General features: G+C 39.5%; 1 protein-coding gene across 2 annotated transcripts in view; it reads right to left on the reverse strand.

The window, feature by feature from the left end:
• The window catches only part of EFCAB7 (EF-hand calcium binding domain 7), a 46,702-nt gene that overhangs the window by 18,362 nt on the left and 3,006 nt on the right, over positions 1–25,334 (reverse strand). The window contains exons 2-6 of one of the 2 annotated variants that reach the window (XM_074265749.1): positions 22,284–22,471; positions 13,507–13,718; positions 12,738–12,824; positions 11,975–12,170; positions 11,259–11,383 (exon numbers count right to left, since the gene is read on the reverse strand). In XM_074265749.1, the coding sequence (XP_074121850.1) occupies positions 11,259–11,383; positions 11,975–12,170; positions 12,738–12,824; positions 13,507–13,718; positions 22,284–22,470 (807 nt within the window). In that variant the 5' untranslated portion in view covers position 22,471. The remainder of the gene's footprint in view (positions 1–11,258; positions 11,384–11,974; positions 12,171–12,737; positions 12,825–13,506; positions 13,719–22,283; positions 22,472–25,334) is intronic. The other variant, XM_074265750.1, reaches the window with a different exon arrangement.

Below are 25,334 nucleotides of genomic sequence, written 5' to 3' on the forward strand. Positions count from 1 at the left end.
TAGTTTTTAGGTGATAACTATATTGTCTACAATCTCTCCCATAAAGGTTTAGCTCTTTATGAAATTGAAGACCACTTGAGACTTGCATGGTTTTCTATTAAATACTAATTAAATACTTTTAAGAGCAGATATGAATATGCGAATATATTTGTGAATAAGAGAGCCCTGGTTATGTAGGGGACAAAGAATTGTCCTTGACTTGGGTCAAGGTTCACTTTAGACACATTGGTTAAATGGCCCTAGACAAGACACTTAATCTCGTTCCATCAACAGAAGGAAACTCCTCATCTGAGGAGTTCCATCTCCTAATGTCATTCCAGATGAAGGAGCTCTCCCTTTCCCCAGTATGGGTGGTCACTGATCATTACCTACTTATGCCCCATATGCACTTTGCTTCCATCATGTCAGTCTGTTCTATTCTGCATTACAGACAGACAGAACTGTATATCTGTGGAGGGGCTCCCTGCCAAATAGGAAGTTTCATAAAGGCAGCCACCTAGCAGGGCCTGGCAGAGGTGGGCACATAGTAGGACTTTAACAATACTGTAATAATCTAACAGGGAGGTATCAGGGTCTGCACTAAGAAGACAGGTAGTGTGAGTAGAGATGGGCTGTGGAGGTGAAAATGGGAAGATCTGGCAGCTGGATGAGAGCTATGCCAGGCAGATAGTCAGCTAGGATAAGGTCACGTTTAAGCATCTGGTCCCTTTTACAGAAACAGACTAAATTATGAAAGAAAAGCTCTATTGGGCCTATATCCCAAAGAGATCATAAAAGAGGACAAAAATATTTGTAGCAGTCCTTTCTGTGGTAACAAGGAGAAATTTAGTGGCTGCCTATCAATCGGGGAATGGCTGAATAAGTTATGACAGACAAATGTAATGGAATATTATGGAGGATGATTTCAGAAAAGCCTGGGAAGACTGATGCTGAGAAAAGTGAACAGAAGCAAGAGGACACTGTACACAATAACAAGACTGTGTGATGATCAACTGTGATGGATATAGCGCTTTTCAACAGTGAGATGTTCAAGACACTTCCAATAGATTTATTATGGAAAGAGCCATCTCCACCCAAAAGAGAAAACTTTAAAGAGAGAACTATGGAGACTGAACATAGATTAAATTATAGTATTTTCACTTTTGGTGCTGTTTATTTTCTTGTGTTTTTTTTTATTCTTTTTTGTTATGGGACAGAAATTCTGAACTTGAAACAGGATTCTTACAAGATACTAAGTCAGTGGAATTGATAGAGATAATAGTTATCTAGTTTAGCATGGTTCGGTATGATTGATTTAATTCTACAACAAATAATGGTTCCTAGTGATATAATGATTGGTGTGTACTCAGTGTAGAGCATATAAGTTAGAAGCTCTCAGGGCCAGAAAAGACAAGGGCATAGAAGCTCTCACAGGCTGAGACAGATTCATTCCAACATCAACTTTTCTGGTGGCTGGAGGCTGAAGCACAAACCTTTGGATTCGGGAGAGATTCAGAGGGCAGAGAAGCAGGCGGGAGCTCAAGCTCTTGGAACCAAGGAGAGAGGTAGGCCTCTATGAAAGCTAAGCGGGCCCCAGGAAAGGAGACAAGACTTAAGGAGACAATAAAGGATTTGGACTTTAACCCCTGGCTACTCTTGTGATGATTACTGAACTGAAACAAAGGCTGCTCCCAGAGACTCTCAAGGAAATGCCCAGAGAACATTACACCTTTTTGATCTGATTTTTCTTGTGAAGCATGATGAATATGGAAATATGTTTAAAAGAGCTACACCTGTTTAACCTATATCAGATTACTTGCTGTATCGGAGTGGAGGGGAAAAAAAGAGAGGGAGAAAAAAACTGGAACACAAGTTTTGCAAAGGTCAATGCTGAAAACCATCTTAGTATATATTTGGACAAATAAAATGCTACTAAAATAAATAAATGAGAAAGGATAAAGCCTTACTAATCACAATGAAACCTTGTATCTTTATATCATGAGTACTTTTTTTGAGAAAAAAAAAATGACAAATAATGGCTATGACAAACGCCAAATAACACCAGAAAGAATGAAAACTGAAAATATTTTAACAGACTGGAAAAGACTTGTCATTGATATGGGATGTATTACTGAGATGGACATCTATCTATTTTAGACTCACTTTAACTTCATCAGAGCTAAGATCATATTTAATGGCGGGGTAGAGGAGGAAAGAATAATAATGAGAAAAGGGTATGCAATACAATCGAGGGAACTTAAGCCTCAACTCTTTAAACAAGGAACTAAAAATAAAAGATGACATAGATAAAAGAAATCATATCAACATGGACTATGATAATTTCATCAGGCAGTCTAACATATCAATTCATTGCCACAATAAGGAGCCCCCAAACCACCTCATTTCATAAGCATCTTAAAATGTCGATCAGAAAGAGAAAACAAACACAGGGAATCCTATATTAGAATATAAAGTTATTAGAATTAATATAAAGTTAATAGAATTAGAATATAAAGTTGCCTGTAAAATGGTACAAAGAAGAATGATAGACAATTATGAGCAGAAATACCCTGTAAAACACAGAGAAGCAATGGAGATAAAACAAGTTTAAAGTACACTCATGGGGCAGCTAGATGGTACAGTGAATTGAGCACCAGGAGGATAGGAATTCAAATCCTGCCTTAGAAAGTTGACACTTACTAGTTGTGTGACCCTGCGCAAGTCCCTCAATCTGTGCCCCTGCAAAAGAAGGGTTCTCTATAGTAGGGATAGTTAATATGAAATAATATTTGTAGCTATGAGTGTAGAAGACTACATGTGACATCAAGACATTTTCAGGAGGTGGTTAGCTTTGCTGATTTTGTTTTTATTCTTTGCTAAAACAGGGATAGCTTTTGAGGAGGAGAATTCTGCGGAGTAGAAAAAAAAATGCAAGTAAATCTGTGAAGTCTGGAAGCATGATTTAATGTGGTTGGAGAATGGTAGAAAAAAGCAGCAATTTCAAACTAGGAGGAAGAGAAGGGGCAGAGTAACATCAACCACATTTCAAAGAATCCAGAGGCAGCTCTGACTAGATGAGAACATCCTAATAAAAAGTTCAGCTCTCCCCACAGTATCAAATGCCATTTAGATGATTTTTTTTAAGTTGGAGCACTGGTCAAGCTTCAGTATCTTTGTAACAAAATAAAATTAAGTCATAAATTAAATGATCTAATAAAATTTAAAATAATGCAAGTAAATTTTTGAGGCTCAAATGACATAATTTGTATAATTATATACATTTTGCTGCATATTTCAATTGAAATGAGAATAATAGAATCTAATTCTGGATCAGACAATGAGCCAGAATGTTATAGCAAGTAAACTAGGACAGCATTGAAGAATTTTTTGTCTGAAGTGTTAACAGTAAGAAACTTTTGTGTCAAGTTAGTTATTTTTTAATCAATATAAAGGAAAAAAACAGGAGCTTGTTTTTCCTTAGAGAGGGCATAAGGTGGTGCTATACACTATCAAATCAGGTGAAGTATGTAAACCTAAAAAAGAAGCATTATGCTATTATATATAAGATACAAATCTGTTATTGGTCATAATTTAGAAGGCAATTTGAAAAGAAGAAATTGCAAAAACAGTAAACTTCACATTTTAACTCCCAATATATTTAAAGTTTTCAATGAAAATGCTTTTTTAGTATTAGGGAAATATTAATTTAAAAAAAGATTGTTCTTTTGGAAATCAAATTTACAATTATCAGAAAAGTAAGATCCTAGAACAAGAACTACACATATTAATAATATGTACTCTGGATTTAAAAAAGGAATCTAAACATATGCGCACCTGTGGAAGTTGTTTGTAGGTCCCTGAAACAATGCCATATTATTTGTGAATTTAAAGAAAGAACGAACATAAAAATAAGGAAAGAAAAGAGTTAGATGTTTCTCCATAGAGCTTAAGCATAGTATGAAGACATGGGTTGGGAGTCAGCAGGTCTAGATTCTACAAGCAAGCTTGCTATGTGCCCTGTAACTAGTTTTGTCTCATATAAGTGCCTCAGTTTAGTCACATATAAGTGGAAGGGCCAGCATGACTATATTTAAGGTCCTTCCCAGCTCAAAGTTCTCTGATTCTATGACTTAAAATTGGGGAAAGTAGCAAATTCCTTATCCTGATTGGCAAGCAAAAAGTTCCTGTATCAAAATCATTTACAGTACTCTGCTGGCTAATTATGGAGTAGTCCCAGAGTTCTGTGTTTAAATCATGGCAGGTATTGTCAGCCACTCCTTCTCATGTTTGCCCTTGCTAAATGACTACGTTTTTCAACATATTCACCATAGCAGGACCCCGCAACATGCCTGAGAGCCCAAGAATACCATCTGGGAAGCAAATGTTATGTTCATCTTCTTAAGTTAGAAATAAAACTGCTAACTCTGCTCTAGAAATCACCCTGATCAGGCCCATCCTAATGGGGTGGCTAAGGAGACAGACTCTGCTTAGTTTAACCCCAGTGGTTTTTTAGCTTCACCAAGCCCTTTCTCTGGGCCTAGCACAGTACAGAAAGAAGCTTGTGATCCATCTGACTGAACTTCCATGTGCTCAGACGCTGGGCACTTTGGGTTTGGAGGCAGAGCCAAGGACAGGCACCTCAGGCCTGGTGAAGTATCCCTTAAAGAGAGAGCCCCTGGCTGTGCTCCTTATCTGAGGGTATAATGATCATCATAGTGATTAGAATCAGCTCTCTCCATCATCCTTCTACCTCCCCTTTAGCTGTAAGCTTCTGGAGAGGAGAGACCACCCTGTTGTACTGCCCGGTGTCCCCCACGCATAGCACGGTACCTTGCACAAAGTATGTGCTTCATAGATCCTCCAGCAACCAACTGATGGGGGCCAGTCTAACCATCTGGTCTGCCTTAATATCAGTCATCTGGTCCATGTTCTGCCATTCAAGCCATTTTGTAGTCCCTAAAAGGCCATTTTCTCTCTTAATTCCTTTTCTTGCCTCAGCAATAGCTGTTTGAGTCCAACCAACCAATCAACACCCATGTATTACATGCTTCCATTAGCTGGGCCTTGTTGTAGACTTTAAAACAGGGATAAAATTTGGATTCTTGCAGGGAATAGAAGAGAAACCATTTTGTAAAGTTATTGTAAAATACGATGTTATTGAGAAGTCATAAAGTCATAAAGTCATAAGTCATAAAGACTTTCCATCCATTTCAGAATACTCTGATTATGATAATTTGTTGGCAGTTGCGAAGGAGCAGTCTCTATGCGATGGCAGCAAGTGGGACCAGATACCCTCTAACTCAAGAACTGCTTGGTGCTATGGAACTCACTTCTCTTTATCTCAGTTTTGTCTTAGTAAAATGGACAAGATATAATAATGCAATCCATACAGCTGGAAGGAGAACTAACGCATTTTAAAATACATTACAAACATAAAATAATATATTCTCTTTATTAACTTACTTGGAAGATTTTTTTTAAAAAATCCTTTCCTTGGGGGCAGCTAGGTGGCACAGTGGATAGAGCACCAGCCTTGAATTCAGAAGGACCCGAGTTCAAATCCCACCTCAGACACTTAACACTTCCTACTGTGTGATCCTGGGCAAGTCACTTAACCCCAGCCTCAGGGGGGAAAAAAAATCCTTTCCTTTACAAATATAAAAAGGGTCAAACAGTTTGGAGCTAATAAAATAAAGACAGTGAGAAGGAAATGAAGTGAAATGAGAACTTAGGTCAGAAGTGCAAGATCAAACACTTCAGAATAAAATGAAGTTTATGAAGTTTATGTGAAAGCTACAGAGAATTGAAACATTAATAATATTTAAATCAAATAATATTCTACCTAATACAGTTACAGGGCATCAAAGTAGTGTGATGGATAGAATGCCAGACCCAGAGATCAATATGATTCATCTTCCTGAGTTCAAATCCCACCTCAAACACTTTCTAGCTGTGGAACCCTAGATTAGTCATTTCCCCCTGTTTGTTTCAATTTCCTCATCTGTAAAATGAGCTAAAGAAGGACATGGCAAGCCATCCCAGGATATTTGCCAAGAAAACCCCAAATGGGGTCACAAAAGCTGGACATGATTGAAAATGACTCAATGACAAATAGCTACACTCCTTTGTACTCTTAGATGACCTAGTTGAAAGATCCACTGGATTTGAGTTACAGGGACCAACATTCCAGTCACAGTTCTGCTATTTACCACTGTGTGATTCTGGACAAACCAGAGAGCTTCTGGGAGCCTCAGTATCTGCATCTGGATGCTCTAAGTCCCTGACCCAGTCTGTCCCCACCTTTGTCTCTGCATCTCTAGTGCTTAGACCAGGCCCAGTACAGTGTAAGCACTTAGCAAAAGTTTGTTGACTGATCGAGCTCTGGGTTAGTACGTGTCCTTCATGCCCTCCAGAAAGTTTAATGTGATTAATTTATTCCCCAAGTATTTATATACTCAAGTTCCTTCATCTTTCTGAGCCCAATGATTAAAAAAACAGGAGGGTTGTATTGGGAATAGCCTTATGTAGACCCACAGTCTGAGACTAATGGGAGACCCATCTTAAGAGAGAGGATGAAGCTATAAATAAAATGAGCCAGATGAGAAATAAAAGGGTAAAATGCTGATAAAAAATGGATTTAGCTACATAGAAAGCTTTCCACTTATTTCAGATTTTAAAGGGCCATGCTCAAAGACAGAGTAACTAATGGCAAGTCCCCCATCCCCCCCACAACCCCAACCTAGTACCAAGCTGTAAGGCAGTCAGGAAGGCTAAGGCCCAGCATGAACTCAGGCTGGTAAAAAATTCTGAAAACAACAGAGGACTGGGGGAAGTTGGGAAGAGAGAGAAAAAAAGAACCAATGATGATAAAGATAAAGTACAACTTTGCTTTTATCTTCCTTAATGAGGGGGGTGATCCTCAAAACAGGGACAGACAGAGAGAAGGGAAGGAAGTAAAGACAGAGAACAGGACAGAGAAAGTGGCAAGCAGGGATAGAGACAAGAGGAACAGAGAAAGAGACAGAGAGAAGGGAGGGAAGTAGAGCTAGAACTAGACAGAGAAAGCAGCAAGCAGGGATGAAGACGAGAAACAGAAAGAGACAGAGGCAAGGAGACCTGCTCACCCATTTTTAAGAGAGGGAAGGATGCTGTCAAATACAGCTCAGCACTAGCCAGGTCACCCACAAACAGGCCAACTGGGCATGCTAACACCTTCTGGGAATCTGGCAGACCCCTCGTGTAGACACGGAAGCCCACAGGCACCCAGCAGCCTTTGCTCCCTCTGCTGGAATGGAAGCATTTGTCCCTCTGTTGTAACCACAGGGTAAGTAAAAGATCACTGTGCACTATGGTGAGACAGGCAATCAATGTGGGGCTCTCCGGGGAATCCCAAAGGCCAGTGGCTCAGAGGGCAAGAGAAATACAAATGATGGATGGAAGTGGGCTGTGAGAGGCGGCCCTCGCTGCTGAGTGCACCTTGTCTGGCATGCTCCTTGAAGGGCAGGAATCCCAGGATTACCTGCACAGGTGCACAGACCAGTGACACAAAGGAGGTCAGATCAGGCTCAATCAGCCTCTGCGTCTTTTCTCCAGACATCCTTTTTTCCTTTGAGTAGACATGGCTTCTTCCCTTGTCCCTTAGTCACAGAATCACGGAACCTGAGAGTTGGAAAGGCCTCAAAAGGCGCTAGACAAAACTCTGCCCTATACAAAAGGAATCTGCACAATACCCAGCAGAGCTCTTGAATCCTCCAAAGTCTTCTTGGAGATCCTTCTAAGCTACCAGCTCAGGCCTTTCACCAACCTAGTGGCCTGCCTCGGATACTCACTCTCCACTTTATCCCTCTCCCTTTTAAGCCAGTGAGAAGACTGAAATTGATCCTCCATCATTTTCTTGTTGACCCCATTTACAATTAATTGATTTTACCTGTAACTGCTTAAGTCATGGTTCTTTGTCTCTGAACTGAGTTCAGAGTTCAGCTGGTCTGTAATGGGTTAAATTTAAAACTCCATCTATTGTAGCCTCAAGAAATTTTGCTAACTTTGTCAAATGTGTGTGAATAAAAGGATCTGGGCCCGATATTTTTCCTCCACCAGCCTACCCTTCAAGAATATCTAGTTTGCTGTCCAAACCTTTGACCCATGATCTCACACCTGCATTCAGACAACGGGCACTTCTTTGTCTCATGAGAAAACAGGGGTGGGGGGAAAGGAGAGGGATCATTGCTAGCTCCAATTACCAAATTTACCAAACCAGTCACGTTGCCCATCCTATATCACCTACTCTATATGCCCTAATACCTGGATAAGGGCAACAGCCCTTTTGTCCAGAGGCTTTGCCATGGACATGTTTGCTGACAGGCAGTGTGACCCTCTATTAAATGCTGCCTTGTGTGGCGAGCTACCTTGGATCACCCTTTGTTAAAATTCTCCTGTGACTCCAAACTAGGCACAAAACTCTAGATGAGGTCTGATGGAGGCAGAGGAGAGGAGGACTCGGAAGTTACGCCTCTTAACGCAGGTGCACCTGTTTGGTTGGGTTTGGATGTGGGGCTGTTTGCTATAATAGCCCTGCTCTAACACTTTTGATCCTTAGGCCAGCCCCAGCAAGGAAGGGCCTTTATTCCAACAACCTACATGACTAATAATGAGTTTGCCACCACAGAAGCTCCCCAGAGCTCTTGGAGGCCATGCTGCCAGCCAATCTGCATCTCTCCTCCATCTTATACTTGTGGGAATGATTTTTGAATCCCAATGCCAGCCCTCAGGTTTATTCCTTCTACAACTCATCTCCTCAGATTTAGCCCAAGGTTTTCATCTGTTAAGATTCTTTTAAGATCCTCACTCTTGTACCTAGAGCTCTCCCAGGAATTCTTTTCTACTTCCAAATGAGACTAGACAGGATAATTAGTATGTAATTGAAAAAGTCAAGATCTAAAACTGATCTTGAAAGGTGGAAAAACAAGAGAAAAGGAAATAGAAAAGAATTCCTCTCCTTGAGTTAAAGAAAAAAATTACATAATGTAGGAAAGGAGAAGTACAAATACATAGTAGTTATGTAAAAAAGGCAATAGAAGTCCACTGTTAGGAGAAGGGAATATCCAACAAAGCTCATGTGCTTGGAGACCCCCAAAAGGTATAAAGTCCATGGGAAAAGAGATGAGGGTTTTCTTGTCCTCTTCTCGGGTGACTCCATTTTTGGAATCCATTTGTAGATTGAAACAAACTTAATGGTATTAGAAAGCCAGAATGGCAAAACCAAGTGGAGAGAGTAAGCCAAGAGATTTGTCTTCAAATTTTTAAAAGGATTTCTTGTAGAAAAATTACTCTTTTAACTCCAGAATGAAAATTTTTGAGTAATGGATAAGTTCTTCTCAATGTAAAGAAGGCATTCCTAGCAATTATGAGTTATTCAAAAGCGAGCTGCATTGTCCTAGCTTGTAGCACTTGCATAACACTTCAGCTCTTTAATTGAAGGAGTTATAATGACCTGCCAGAGAAGTTTTATAGGAAACCATACTTGAATGATTCTCAACTCGGATGTTATGATTCTACTTTAAAGTATCTCCCAGCTGAAAAATCAGTTGATTCTAACAAGATTGAAGTATATTAATTTTGGGGTGGAGGGTAAGGACTTACCATTTCTATCTTTTTTCATCCCTCTAAACCAGGGGTTCTCAAACTACGGCCTGTGGGCCAGATGCGACCCACTGAGAAGTTTATGTGGCCCGCTCGATTATGGCAAATGGGCTGAGGGGCGAAGACAGTGTGAGGTTTTGTTTTTGCTATAGTCCAGCCCTCCAACAGTCTGAGGGACAGTGAACTGGCCCCCTATTTAAAAAGATTGAAGACCACTACTTTAAGCAATCACTCAACAAAGACTGACATCACAACTTGTGTTCTTTTGGCATTTTCTCACAAGTATTCAAACAAATCAATAAATATAGTAATTTGTTGAATGGATCTGGGTAGCTTCACCACAGGACAACCTGCAATGTTGTAGAATTTAATATAATCTTGATTTTTCCTCGTCTTAAGAGAAGCCTTGGCCTAACTTCAGTATTCAGTATTACAACTTCAATTATGTCACTGGAAAACAGACCCAAACATCTCTTTCCTGTATCTCTGGAACAAAAATGATTGCAAATAATGGTTATGAATATTAGGTTTAAATCCTTACTATTTACAATGTAAAATCCTCTTTTAAAGGCAATAGGTTGACAATGGTGTGGGATAAATTATTTTGAAGACAACAATATGATATAGAGAGAAAATTCTTATTAGTATTTACAAAAGATATTCTGTACAGATTTTTTTTTCATTTCTATCCTGTGAGTAATTATACATTTGGTTATTTATTACACACAGGACATCTTTGAAAATATTAGGAATTTTTAAAAAAATATTTCATGTTTGGGAAGCAAAAGAAGGCTTTAATGATGGAAAATCACATTGCTGGACACTAAATATTATGTTTGAACATGGTGAGCATGCACACTAAATTGCTTGGGGGGTATGGATTCCAAAACAGAATGAAAACAATTCCCTGGAGATGATGTTTTAAAATTTTCATATAGAACAAATGTCACTGTCTAGCAATTTAAAGATATAGGGGACTTCAGAGTTCAATAACAAATACAGAGTTGTTATTTGAAACAAAATGTAGCTCATGAGAACAATCAGTTCAGTTTTCTAACAGCAGTTATACTATGTGGTCATAACCATTTTTCCCCCTTTAACAGAGGTCTCAAGGTGCACATTTTTAATGTATCCTAGCAGTTTCCAGTTAATGTTTTATATTTCTGTGGCTATTATTTTCTGTTGAAAGAAAACTAGTAAAGGTTGAGTCAAGAAAGGGAAAACAAAGGAAAAAGATCAATATTAACACTCTACAAATATTGACTTAGCAAAGTGACTTTGTTATCTTTTCCCCATAGGAACTGATATCGAATGAGTGATTTATTTAAAAGAAAAGACTTAGATAAATTATTTGTTAAATAAAATTAGCTATTTTAGGGCTAATGATGCATTAATTTAGATAATCAGGTAAAACGATTCAAAATAAATCACATTACCATTCAAGTTCTCATCAAGATATTATTTACCATTTCTACTTTAAAACCAGAAAAAGTCGTTTTAAATACAGACTGCAAGTGTTGATGCCTCTAAAAAAATGTCAAAGGATTCCTTTGTAGACCTTAATGAAATACTATAAATGCTAAAAATTGTTAAGATAATATGAAAAAATATCCCCCAATTTCTGATTTAAAATACCATACCTTGAGTGAGTTTGGCTCAAGTAGCTTTGAGTTTCTACAGCTGTTAGCCCCCATGCTGATATTAAAAGAAACAGATGTTTTATACTTTCGAGCTGGTAATGGTAGAGAAGAATTTCGGCCATCACCTGCAACAAATTTTCATTAACTGTTAAATTCTGTTATTTCACCATATTATTTAATGGTTATCAATATGAATCTTGTCTCTAACATCCAATAATATAAATGACCCATTTGGGCAATCGATCCTTCTCTCTGTATATCCCTATGGGAAATAAGGCAAAAGTGACGTATTTACTGTGGAGTCACAGGATCAGGGATTGGGCTGGAAAGGAGTGGAGAGGCCACAATGGACAACTCCTTCACATTACAGATGTAAAAATGAGGCGTACAAAGGCTAAGTGACTTCCTCAGCAATTATACAACTGTCTACACAGCTGGTTTCCCTGGATAATTTTGTAATATTAATATACACCTTTGCTAGACTATTACTCTGTGGTAAAATATTTGATTCTCAGAGAAAATACTAAAACCTTAATTAAGTTTCATCATAAACTTTACTTTTATAGAATTTGGATTATGACTAAAAGAGTCTATAAATGGTAGCAATAACAAAGAATCTTGTTCAAGTTGAAAAGAGAATTACTGATTTTAAAAAAAACGTATTTGAAGTTGAGCCTTTTTCTTTAGAGAAAATTATTAGCCAAAAAAGTAAATACCTCTATTGAGCATGGTTTCCTGATCAATATTCCTTGGAATTCTCAGGGACGGTTTTGCTATTGGTGATATGGCACTCTCAGGAGATCCTTCCAGGTGACTTCCTAATTGCTGAAGCCTCATTTTACTATCAATTTCCAGTTTTTCTAGTGCAGTCTTGAGACACTGCTCATTGGTTGTCACATATAATTTACAAAACTATAGAAAATAAAAAAGTAATCCAGTGGGGAAAATGTTCAGTCATACATTTTAGAAAGGGGAGGGAGAAATGTGCATTAGTAGGTAAGGGATAGACTGATAGATGGAAGACATTTTCAATGGAACTGAGTTACTCATTTTATTTTCTTGGATCAGATTGACCACTCTCAAGTGACCAGGTGAAATGCAGCCATGATTCAATGAGGAGGTCACACTGAGTGAAAATAAAATGTGGTTCACCCTGAGAGGTGATTTATTATTTTTTTATAAGACATGTACAGACTTGGGTTTGTTCTAAATAATTTTTATGGTTTTATTTTCTTGAAAAGCTGCATTTCTGATAAGTTTCTGTAGGTTTCCAGAACTTGTTATTTAAAAAATACAATTATTGTACCAGAGCAGGATATGAAATAATCTGAAACTGAAAACATGTTCAATTTAAAATAAATCAGTTAATATTAACGAGTAAGTTGTTGCAGACTTTCGAAAGGATACCTATGCTATCACAATATTCCTTCCTCACCAATATTACAAGGTCACATGTACAAGAGTTGATTTAACACACACCTTATTGTAGTCAAGCTTGCCGTCCACATTTACATCAGCCAAATTGAGTATAGCACTCAATTCCTCTGGTGTCATTTTATCCCCTCTCTGTGAAAACAAATTAGATTTTTAAATGTCTACAATGTTTATTTTAAGAGATAGTTTAAAATATATCAATTTTTAAATGAATAACATTTTTATAATTAGCCATGCAAAGAAGAGCAATGAAAAATTTTGGAAACTCATGTTTGTCAAAGGTTGGAAGCCACTAACCCTCTGAATAAAAGAGCTGTTTCTGTTATTACTTCCTTTGCAACACTATCAAATTCTTGGCAGTTGTATTCAATTTCTGTTTACAAATTACAACTGAATATTATAGATTAAATAAAATACAACATTGCAACTAGAGTAATGATACTTCCTACAGCCAAAAACAAAGTGACTTCTCCCAATTTATATATACAGTTTTTCCTTTGCACATAGATCGATCACTGACTTACAAAGAGTTGCTCAGCAAAGACTTACTCAGAGGCACAAAGGAATGGTGATATGGTCCCAAGCGACTCTTTTAGCTTTCATTTACAAAACACCTTTCCTTTAGAAGGATCCAGAAGCACTTTATGACAATATCTAAGATTCTGTCAGTCATTTCTCTTACCATTCAAGTACAGTTAGTTCTGGTACCAATGCAAATGGTTGATAAAGCAGAGTTCCAAAACAATTTTATAGCAGAAATAGGCCTATTTCTCCTGAAATAGATTAGGAAAAAAATATTTCTCACAGGGCTTACCTTTGTAAGAATTTTGTAAAGGTCAGTGTGTAAAATATAGCCATCATTATTTACATCTATTTTCTTAAATGCCTTTAATAGTTCTGATTTTGAAGTAGGCTTTTCTTTTTTTAAAATCGCACAAAAATCATCAAAATTCAGCTTAGCAGTTTGAGGAGTCCAGTACTTATCAATTGTCTTTTGCGAAGGATTTCTTCCTGCCTTCTGAAGTGCTGCCAAGTAAAAAAAAAATTTTTTTTTCAAATTTTATTAACTTTATATTAGGTCCTGAATTATATAATTCCCCTCTCCAAGTTATTTTTTTTTTTACAAAATTGTGAGAACACATACATACATATAATTTTAATGCTAACAACTAAATGTTATTCTTGTGTATTCAATTTTTTTTTCAAAAAACAAGCTCGTCCATTAATTAAAAAAAATTAATTTTGACACTTCAGTTCACAACTTGATGGTTTTCTAAAACTTGTTCATTAATTAAGAACTCAGAATATCAAAAGCAATTGAGACCTTGGAACAAAAAAGTAAACATCAAAAATTACCCTTTTGCCAGGTTCAACAAATACCCTTGATACATTTAAAATGCCAAATAAGGAATTAAATTTAAAAATCATTAGGTTAAGAGTAACAGTTAAATTAAGGAATAAATTGTTTTCTAATTATTGTTGGCCATGAGCATTTTCAAGGTCTTTAGTTGTATGTTACATTATAACCTATAAACAGAAATGTGTTTGTTTTTAGAATCATAGAATTTTGGGATTAGAAGTCATCTAAGTCTAAAGTCTGGATAGCCTATTCAAATTTAAAAACCATTTGAAGTCAAAGACAAGTCAAGAGCTGAAACGCTTTGAAATACTGCTAACTATGACTCTAAATAATCTTAAATATTTTCTATAATGGGGCAAGCTGACCTTTTCATTGAGGCTGGCCAGATTTTTGCATAATGGCCACATAACATAAGCCCCAAAGGGAAATGCTGCTGAACATACATATGTCTGATTGTTAAAAATATTCATTATCTAGTACATGTAATATCTTGGTCATTCCCCTTAAAGTCACAAAAATAAAGTGCATAGTTGCTCTAATTTGGGATTCTCATGTCTCATATGAAATCTCATATCCAACTGAATTGCATTTCAGTTGCAATCCATCCCTTAATAATCACCCCTATATACAGAACACTATGCCAGGCACTGAAGACAGAAAAATGAAAAACAAAACAAAAAAACATACTAGCCAAATTAAATGAGATTTCACAGGATTACCTGTATATTCTCAGAACCTCAGAAAAATGATCTGGATAGTTAATTTCATGATTTTCTCTGAGTGAATAAACTTCAAGTGATGTGCCATCTCAAGAGATGTTTTTGGCACAACAAATACACTAACTAGATCCAGGGAAGCACACTTAGACCTTATAAATCATTTATATCATAAAACATTTAAGTCTTCACCCATTGTGCAAAATATTTTACTAAATGCTTTGGGGAAATATTAGAAAATAGAAAAACCCAGTTATTTACTAGAAGGAAAAAACCTAAAAAAGAAAGACAAAACAAATACCCACATAAAAACTTAATACATTCTTACAGAAATGTGTAGGTTCTTGTCTGTGTTGCCTAGATGGAAGGTTATTATGAACAGTCACACCAGAAAAGAAATATCTGACTAATTCATCATTTATTTATTTATTCAGAGATGTCGAGGACCAATGGACAAGTAAACTGGGTAGCTGATTATGGGGAACCCAGATATACACAGTCATTTAATTTGGAGCAGAATCAAGTTGGATAAAAATGGACTTCTGGAGAGAAAGGAAAAAGAAATTATTCCTATTGGAACTTGGCATATCACTATTCTACTTTCAGAGGAACACAAAGATGAAAGAAATAGTCCTCCACAAGCCCAGTTCTCAAACTACTTACTGTTAAGATTTCTACTTTTTTTCATGAGTCCATATTACAAGGTCAATCTCCCTCTTCTCTAAAAATGTACTTGCCACCTCTAATGCATCCAACTAAAAGCTTTTTTGAAACAGCCAGATATTTTTTGGGCGGGGTTAGAGATGCTTTGGGAAAAGAGGGAACTTTTAATTGTAATAGCTGACATTCTCTTCTCTTAAACATCCCCTAAAAGCAGGGGCAGTTGTTAATACAATCTTGGACCTTCGCAAGGTCACTCTAGGGAACAAGTATCTAGCAAGTAAGTAAACAATTAGGTGGTACAGTGGACAGAGCACCTGGCCTGGAGTCAGGATACCTCATCTTCCCGAGTTCAAAACTGCCTCAGACATTTACTAGCTATGTGACCCCATGAAGTCACTTAATTCAGCTTCTTCATCTGTGAGTCAGAGAAGACAAATCCTTCGGTTTCTTTGCAAAGAAAAACCAAATGAGGTCACCAAGAGTCAGATGAGACTGAACAACAAGTAATTGAATTGCTATTTTTAGTATACATTTTAAAAAATAATGTTGTGTACTTTCCCTTTTTGAAGGTTAGAATTACAGTATATAGAAAGGAAAACAAACAATTCACAAAAGTGAATTCTGTCTCTTCCTCCCCTCTCTCTCCATAAAATATGCATATAGATAGCTAGCTAGCTAGCTAGATGGATGAATGGATGGCAATATAGGTAGATAGACAGATGATGTATGGATAGATATATAGATGGATGGATGGATGGATGGATAGATTATAGATAGATAGATATATGGATGGATAGATAGATAGATTCTCTATTTCGGCATTCCTATTTCTATGAACTGTTAGAAACTGTTTTAAAAATCTTTTGTAATAATTCATTAGAGTCTATTGTCATGAATAAGTATTGAATGAACCGCGGAGGGTAGCTAACAGTACTAACATAATGTAACTCTAGACACTTCAAGACTGACTCCACACACCTAATCTCTTGGCCAGGTATACCTGAAATTTTGATATGAACCTATAGTAACTGTTATTTTCCTGTTAACATGTTCGTGTCAAGCTTTGATAATTGTGGTCCATCCAGTCCCAAAATAGAGATGCATGTACCTTTGGTATATATTTGTGGTACCTGGATACAGAAGAAAGCCAACATTCTCACACTTGTTCCCACTGCGCCTATGTTTACACTCAGATTATTTGAAATTAATCACTGGCATGTCATAAAGGGGGCTCCATTTAGCACCAAGAATTGATGGAAGAAGAATGCTAACTTTTTCATTTTTCCAGATAAGTCTGTAAAATTAGTATCTTCATAATACATATTCAATTGGTTTCTAAAGTAAATGCCTCAATAAGGGAAAAGTATAAACTATAAACTTATTTGGATTGGTGATAACAGCAAAAGGAAGCTCAGTAATAACATGTCAGAAGTTATATCAATACGCACGTATTTATTTGATACAATGAATGCATTTAAGATCTATAAATAACTCAGTGTTGAAACAGTCCAGTTGGAATGGGGTCGTCATCTGCTGAGCAAGGGCCTTCTTATTGAATTAGGAATGGCCCCTTCCTAGGAGATGTGAACTTTGGTATGGTGAAGCAACACTTCAATGGCACCTGCAACTGGAGGGCTGCGTCAAAAATCACTGATGACTGAGGTAGGAAAAGACTGGATAAGTCAGTCAATAAACATTTACTGAGTGCCTACTGTGTGCTCATTAAAGAGAGTATATTCGAGAGCACATTTTGGGCCTCCATCAGTTCTGCTTCAGACTTCTGTGGGAGTAGGGGTGGGATTTCCTTCACCACTGCCTGGCTAAAAGCACAGAGCAGAAGAAAAGGTGAACTTGAGATCCGGACCTCGAGGGCTGCCTCTGCCAGGGGGAAACATTTCTATCCTTGGAGGTCACCTTTGAGCCCTAGTGCTGAGGTACCTGACTTGGTGCTTGCTCCTGGTGGGAGGTGCTTCCCAAGAGCACACCATCATTCAAAGAAGGTGAACACTGAGGGGATCACCCTGAACCTGCAGTCATGTCTGGCCCAAAGATACAGACTTTATGAGTTGCTCAGAGAGTGCAGAGCCAAGGTAGCTGGGCAATATCTGCTCAAGAGCACCCCAAAGTGGTCTTTGCCTCCCAGGAGAGCAAAGGAAATATGAAGAGTTAATTGTGCTATGGTCAAGTAGGTGATGAGACACGCTGATGAGTCCTTGAATCTGAAACATTTCTTATACAGCTGAGGAAATAAATAAAAAGTTGTCCTACAGCCTTTTCCAAAGCCATCTGATGACTTCCTTTTGGCGAGCCTATTTTCTGAGAGATCACCCACCACCTTTGCTGTGGGTCATACGACTTTTTAGAACAGTTTCTAGCACTTCAATATTTAACAATTCAAGATGAAAGGAACTGGTCAAATCAGTTTTTCTTCCCATCCTGTATGAGCCTCTTCTTCCCTCTGCAGAGCCTCTCCCATGCCTGGGGTCCTCACCCCCTTTTCTAGAGTCATCAGTTTCCCCTGAAGTTCATGTCAGGCACCACCTCCTAGAATAAGCCGACTCTGCCTCCATTCCCAGTGACTTTTATGTGTTTTGTATTCACTTTGCTGGGAAGTGCATGGGTAGTGGTGCTTGTACTAGAGGCATCTTTCTGTTGACCAGATACTATCAATTTCTGGTCACTGAAATCAGTTCCAAAGAGCGCTAAAACCATTGCCAAAGATTAAAAAATCTGAGCAAGAAATTGAAGTGTAAAGGAAACAGATGACATATGTATGTATATATACATATATATTCACACACATATACATACACACATATATATATATATATATATATACATACATACATATATATACATATAACATTGACAAAAGACAAAGGACACAAAGACAACAATAGACCTGGGAAGTGACTTACAAGCTGAAAAGCTGTCTGTGATAGTGATTGGGATTTCTGGACCGCAGTTTAATAAGAGGTTCCTGAATAGAGACAGAATGAAGAAAGCATAGCCTTAGAATGAATTTGCTTGGAGTCTCCATACTTAACTAAGCTATTGATGAGGAAGGAGGCTTGAATCCTTTTTAAATGGAAGCAAATAAAAACAGCTAAGGCTTAGCTAGCAGAAAAATCATTGATTAGGGACAAAATAGTCTTGATAGGGCTTCCCACCCAAGTGTGCCTGCATTAAAAGCCCAGAACCATTTCTTCTTTGCCTCTCCAGGAAGTCAAAGGGGAAGAACCCAGCAGGGGCTTTCCAGCTGACTGGGCAGGAACCATAGAAGTTCCAATGAAGAATGAACCTTAGTTCAGTGTGCTTAAAGGAAATGAATAGACTGCCTGTGGACATGATAAAGAGAAGAATCTAGACTCAAACTTGGCCGCAAGATGGCTACTCTACAAGAGGCACTTGGGAACTGGGACCAGCAGAACATAAAATGGCAAGGGAGACTCCTACATTCTGTAAACTGTTCTCTCTCATTCTCTCTGTCTCCTGCATGTGTCCGTTCCTTCCTGCTGCCCAAGCTCGCCTAGATGAATGTGTGTAAGTAAACTGCAACTCCCCTGTTGTCTGAAATGTACCTCAGATCTGGAAGCCCGGATTTCCAAGGGCTCAGAGCGAGATGGGGAGATGATGGAAATTCTCTAGAAGTTAGCCTAGGAGGGATAAGGAACTCTCATGAATGGAATTCAGAAGACAAAAAAGCAACTCTGAAAGTGAGAAAGGAGCCGAATGGCCACTCGAGTAACTCAGCAGCTGCCCCGGATGGGCCGAGAGAGCAGGAGCAAGAAGCCGAGGAGCCCGAGCGTGGCCTGGGCGGCTGAGTGGCTCAGGAGAGGAGAGCTCCTGATGACTGAGCTGTTCAAGCAGCCTCGGGGAGCAGGGGAGGACCTGGGGCAGGGCAGGAGACCAAGGGGAGGCCTGAATTTGTGCTTTACTCCCTCTTTTGTTGCGGGGCAGAAAAGGCCAGGACAAAAGTAGGTGATATCCGAGATAAGAAGATGGGGAACTCACTCAGAGACCCTGAAGAGTCTAGCCCAGATTACAGGCCGATGGGGCAGGGGGACAGGAGAGACCACACAGGAGGAGAAAGGAAACAAGGTCCTCAGTTTTTTAAAAGGGAAAGACAACAAGATTTGGTAGGTGGCGAATGCAGCTTCATCTTCTGGTGGAGTTCTCTCCAAGATATCTATCTCCTGGGAGATAGAGTGAGGGAGGCAAGCCCCAAAGCAGCTCAGGCTTCCCAAAGGACGGCTCACAATGTTCTGGGTGGGTACAATCCTATGCCAGGGGCTTATCTCCCTCTCAGAACTGAATAAAGCTGTGGTAGGCTTCAGGAGTTAAGAGGCCTTGGAGGTCTCCCGGGCTCTTCTCAATGGCTTGGATAAAAGGCATGGCTGACAGCTTCATCAGAATTGCAGGTGTCACGGGGCACAGAGAGAAGGCCAATGGGCAAGGGGCAGAACTTGAAAGCATGAGAACTCAGACCAGGACAGCTTTTTTTGTGTCCGACCCCTCTGGCTCAGGTCGGGGAAGCCAGAGAAGTCCAGGGGCCTTTTCTCCAAAGCAGGATTTTAAATGCACAAAATGAAATGCACAGGATCCCAAAGGACATCACTTATATGGAAATGCAGCAACCAGAGGTCAACAAGTTCTGAATTCATGGAGCCCACGTTCACAAGCGCTAAGTTAAGGTGAGCCCAGCACAGTGAGACCTAGGTCTTAAGAAAATCATCTGGCAGAAAGTGGAGGATGAACTGGAGAAGAGATATGAAGGAGAGCAATTAGAAGGGAGCAGGGTGGCACTGATGGCACGGGAGGTGGTACAGGAGGTGACATAGGAGATAGTAGGGGAGGTGATGCAGGGGATGGCATGGGAGGTGATGCAGGAGATGACATGGGAGGTTGGTACAGGAGATGGCATGGGAGATAATTTAGGAGGTAATACGGGAGATGATATAGGAAATGATTGGGAGGTTATGCAGGTGGCGGCCCAGTGGACACCTGGGTCCTGCAGGAAAGAGGATCTAGGCTCAATTTCTGGTTCAGAAATTTACTAGCTGTGTGACTCTGGGCAAGCCATTTAAACTTACTTTGCCTGTTTCCTCATCTGTAAGATGGGGATAACAATAGCCCCTCTCTCTCAGAGCTGTTGTGAGAATCAGAGATGCTTCCTGTAAAGTCCTTTGCCCATCTGAAAGAGCCCGGTAAATGCTGACTATTATTGGTATCAATAAGAATAATGACCAAACAGGCTGCAGGTGATGAGGGCCTGCCCCAGGCTGCCCTCTCCCTGCCTCAATGGCTCTCTTGGTACACTGGTCCATCTCTCAGGTCTCAGGACTGCAGTGATTTGCCCACGAGCCCTGGATCATGGCGGCCTCCTGCTGGCTCCGGCCCTGGGCACCTTGATGGCAGAGGGCTCACATTCCTCTTGGCCACTGTGCCTAAAGTGCCTTCATTCCTCTTCAGCACGAGCTGCACAGCTTTTCATCCCCCACCCCTTGGGACATTTTCTAATCAGGAAGAGGGTCCAAAAGAGAAAGGGGCCTGACTCCTTGGGGGTCTTCAGTATGACTCTGGCATGATCCTGACTGAATGTCAGCTCTGAGGAAAGGGAAAGATTCTTCATCCCTGGGATACACAGAGGGGGCACTGAAGAACTGCATCAGGAATTCCCAATCCCTATGGCCCCATAAACAGAAGTCCCTTCTGCAACTCAAGCACCATACCACTGCCCTGTTTTAAAGAAATGACTTGTCAAGTCATTGGGTCCTGTGTTCATCGCTGGCCTTAAGGCCCAAACTACCGGAAGCCATATCTGTAGACAGTCCCAACATTACTGATCATCACAAATGGACTAGAGGGCTGTCTTTTTTCTTTTTAACATTTATGGGGCTGACCATGTCCTTAGGGGCCATGTAATAAACGACAAAGGAAAGGGATAACAACAACGAAAATAAACTACTCTTTCTTCTCTCTTTCCTTCTTGTCTTTTCATTCTGTTCTCTTTTCCTCTCTTCAAATCTTTACCCAATGACAAAACTCAAACATTCTCTCTTTTTCTTCCTCAACCTGGGCCTCAGCCATTTTGACTGTGACTATGGAGTTTCAAATTTACCTCATCCACTATTTCTGCTGGCCCCAGATCCTGAACAGATTTCCTACCCATTTGTCCACCTAACCCACCTTATCACTGAATTGCTTCTTCCCATCTGGAGCACCATCTTCTGCACCGGACTCCAGAATCTATGTTCTTAGGGAATTTCACTCATCTCTGGACTTACTTTCATTGGTGACTGAGAGGAGTGCAAACTGGGGTGGCCCACTCTATGTGGCTGACCTCAGGCCTCAAGCCAGACCATCCTTCCCCTTCCATCTGGCTGGCTGCCCAATACATCAGGTCACTATTCCCATTACTTCTCAGACTGAATTCACTTCCTGGAGACCATTCTTTTGAGTTTGCTCAGCATGCTGCTAAGTGTCTCATGGTCAGAACTAATCAATTCTTTTTCATTCATTAGTCAAATTCAAGCTTACTCAGAATGTAAAGCTCTTACCTATCAATGTAAACCACTAATCCTTAGATAATGATGGCTGAAAATATACTCAAAGTAAAACAAAAACTTTAAGGTTTAAAATGTGACATTTAATTCAATATTTTATTTAATAATTTTGGAGTTTAATTTTGTAGCATATGATCATATAAAAAGACTATGATTTTATTAGTCAACCTTTATTAAGAAATGAAAATAATTTAGGATTAAAATACTAAATCTTATTTTTTTTTTTGCTTTTCTCAATTTATCAGAAAAAATAAACGCATGTGCTGAAAAGTAAAAGAATATTTACCTATGCAGAGTTGATCTCTTGACATAATATTTTCTAAACTGCTTTTAAAAACAGTTAGATAGGCAGCTCTACAATTCATATAAAACAGCTCCTCTTCAGTGACCTGTAATTTCTTTGTTCGAGAACATTCCCAAGGTGTCGATTTCTGATTGGAGAGAGATGCATGACCTCCTGGACCACTGGCCATTCTATAAAAAAATGCAAAGATTGTCATGGTTGGATTCCTTAATAATCTAAAAATAATCTCCATTTTGCTTCTCAAGTCAAAGGGAAAAAACCCCAAAGCAATATATTAAAATGTATGTGTATATTTCTTTCATTTGTATTTTCATATTAATGACAACACATTTGCATGAAGAAAAAAATCTTATGGGTCACAGGAATGGCAAGAACAAAATAAACCTTTTGCTGGTGTTTCTCTTCTCTTCTAATAAAGAGCCCTCAATTATGCAATAATCCCTGATTGCAATGAGAAATAGAGAAAGTTTTTTGAGAAACAAAGTACTGAGGAAAGTCTCAACATTATGAATAGTAAACAGCTAAATGGGTCTCTGTGTATTTCTTCATTTGTGTTATTCCAGCATTTCTCTGGATTATTTTTAATTACTATACTGTTCAAAAGGGATATTCAAAATGTTAGCCACTAAGATGTTCACCAAAAAAGAAAGGATATTTTAGAGCCACACAAAAACTTTCCTGCTTTGCTCAAAATTTCATTGTTATATTTTAAGACCAAACAATGTCAATTAAACATGAAACAAATGAGAAATCAGTGATTTTTTTTTTAAAAGGCACGTTTTTTTAAAAAGGCACATTTTCAAATTTAAGATTTAAATAGACAAATTCATCAAGAATTCTAGATTCTAAATTATATCCTTGAGAGAAGGAAAGTAATTGTTTGGGCTTTAACAAAAATCATCACTGATTTTATAATGTAGACATAATATTGTAAGATAATACATGATGCAACTCAAAGGCAGAAGTCTTTCCTTTTTCAAAAACTCAGGTCTCATAACCTTTGACTTGGTAATCCTACCGCTGAGAATATTTCCCAAGGAACTAAATAATTAAGGAGAAAAAAAAAAGACCTATTTGTATTATAGTGTCACTATCTTCAGTAATGAAAGACTAGACAAGTCCCAAGTGGCTGAAGGCAGGAGAAGATCCAGGTAGATCCAAAAGTGAATACCACATGATTGACTCTATCCCACTAACCAGTATACTAAGGGCTAAATGCCCCCTCCTACCCAAGATCTAAGGAATAAGATCCGTTTTTGCATTTTTAATACTTGAAAAAAGACCAAATTAAGAGTAATCTTCATTGAAATGAGAATTATGTGATATTCACCTTTCTGTGTCCTTTCAGTAAAGCTTGTGGTTTGTGTATTGTCTGGCTGCTTTCCAGGTATACCCATGGCGTTGAGGAAGAGCCAGAGGTGGTTGTGTGGCGCACACTGCTTCCTCTTGTGTTCAGGCATGCTACCAATTGCAGTGAGGCAATTAGAATTGGACATATTTTGAATGCCATGCTTTTCATCATAGTGCAGTTTAATTTTATTACCAGCACGTATCTGTCATGTCAACCCATTAAAACAAAAGGAAGGTTTCCATGGTCATGTTTTGTCTCTTAGCCTATAAAGCCTACAATATCTACTACTTGGTCCTTTACAGGATAAGTCTGCTGAACCCACTACACACTTCCCGATTCCGGTCAAGGCCCCACCCCCTTCTTCTGAGGATCTGGGTTCACAAGCTGTGGGTGAGTCCCAATTTCTCCTTTAGACCCTCCTCCCCTTCTTACCTGTGGGAGCCTCCCTCCCTCCCTCCCTCCAGGCCCTACCCCTCCTGTCATCCTCAGGGAAGCTGCCATAGTCCAGGCCCGGCTCATTCCCCAGTGAACAACTTCAAGCTCCCTGTGACCTTTACATTTAAGTACAAACTGCTCACTTCCTCTGTTCAGATCACCATCTTCACTTTTCCCCCTAAAACTTTGGGATGTCCCTGAACCTTAAGGCTCCACACTCTAATACCCGAGCCTCCCCAGTCTCATCTTGCCATGGCCCAGGGACTCAATGGTCACCTCTACTCAGTCAGCCTGTCTTGGTTTATAAAGCGCTCATCCACCCTGTGCTGGACCTTGGACTAAAGGACAGGGAGACAGGGGCAACAGGCAATGGCTGCCCTCAGGAGCTCACCATCTAATGGGGGAAGCCAGCAGAAAAGCACTCTGAGCCTGGGGGACAGCCACAGAAAATGGCCCAAGTTGAGAAGGGAGCCAGAGGAGTTTATTGAGGAGGGGGTAACATGGTCAGAACTGCAGGGGAGATAAGGCAGACAGAGCTTCTCCCCACAGGAGGTGATGAGGGGCGGTGTCAGAGGAGAGAAGGGGAAGAGCTGAGGCAGAGGGGGAGGCGTCAGGCCCAGATGTGTGCTCGCCTGTGTTTTTATCCTCGGTCCCTGTGCAGTACCCTGGATGCCTCTTCATAAATGACCCCATTGCCCGTCCCCTTGCCTCGTTCAGGCTCCTCTGCTTGGGAGAACGTGGCTTCCTTCACAGCCTGGTTCAGAGGCCACATTCAGCCTTCCCAAGATGCCAGCTGCCGCAGGGCCCCCTCCCCTTCCAAAGCACCTGGAGTTCATTCAGTCACATGTGGAGGACGTGCTGTCTCCGAGAGAACGTTTTGTTTTTGCCTCTATGTCCCCAAGACTTACTTAACAAGGGAGTGCCTTTAATGATTGCCATAAAGAATGATCAAGTTGGGCTGCAGAGAAATAACAGGAGGCCTAGACTAAGGCAGATGAGTGAAGAGTAACGTACACAAACTTCAAATTTATAAAACAGTTGTCCACTAAAGGATGGGAAAAGACTGCAGAGTTAAATAGGCATTGAACCATCTTCCAGTTCCTATGTTTGCTTTTTATTGAAAATTTTATTTAACAAATGATTTAAGTCCAAGGAAAGCTTCGGAGCTGCAAGGAAGTGGAGGGAGCGGGAGACCCGGTTTAGATGGCACGCTAAGCGGAGTGGACGGCCGGTCCCCTGCATTTGGT

The sequence above is a fragment of the Sminthopsis crassicaudata genome, chromosome 4 (genome assembly GCF_048593235.1).
Source record: "Sminthopsis crassicaudata isolate SCR6 chromosome 4, ASM4859323v1, whole genome shotgun sequence".
Lineage (NCBI taxonomy): Eukaryota > Metazoa > Chordata > Mammalia > Dasyuromorphia > Dasyuridae > Sminthopsis > Sminthopsis crassicaudata.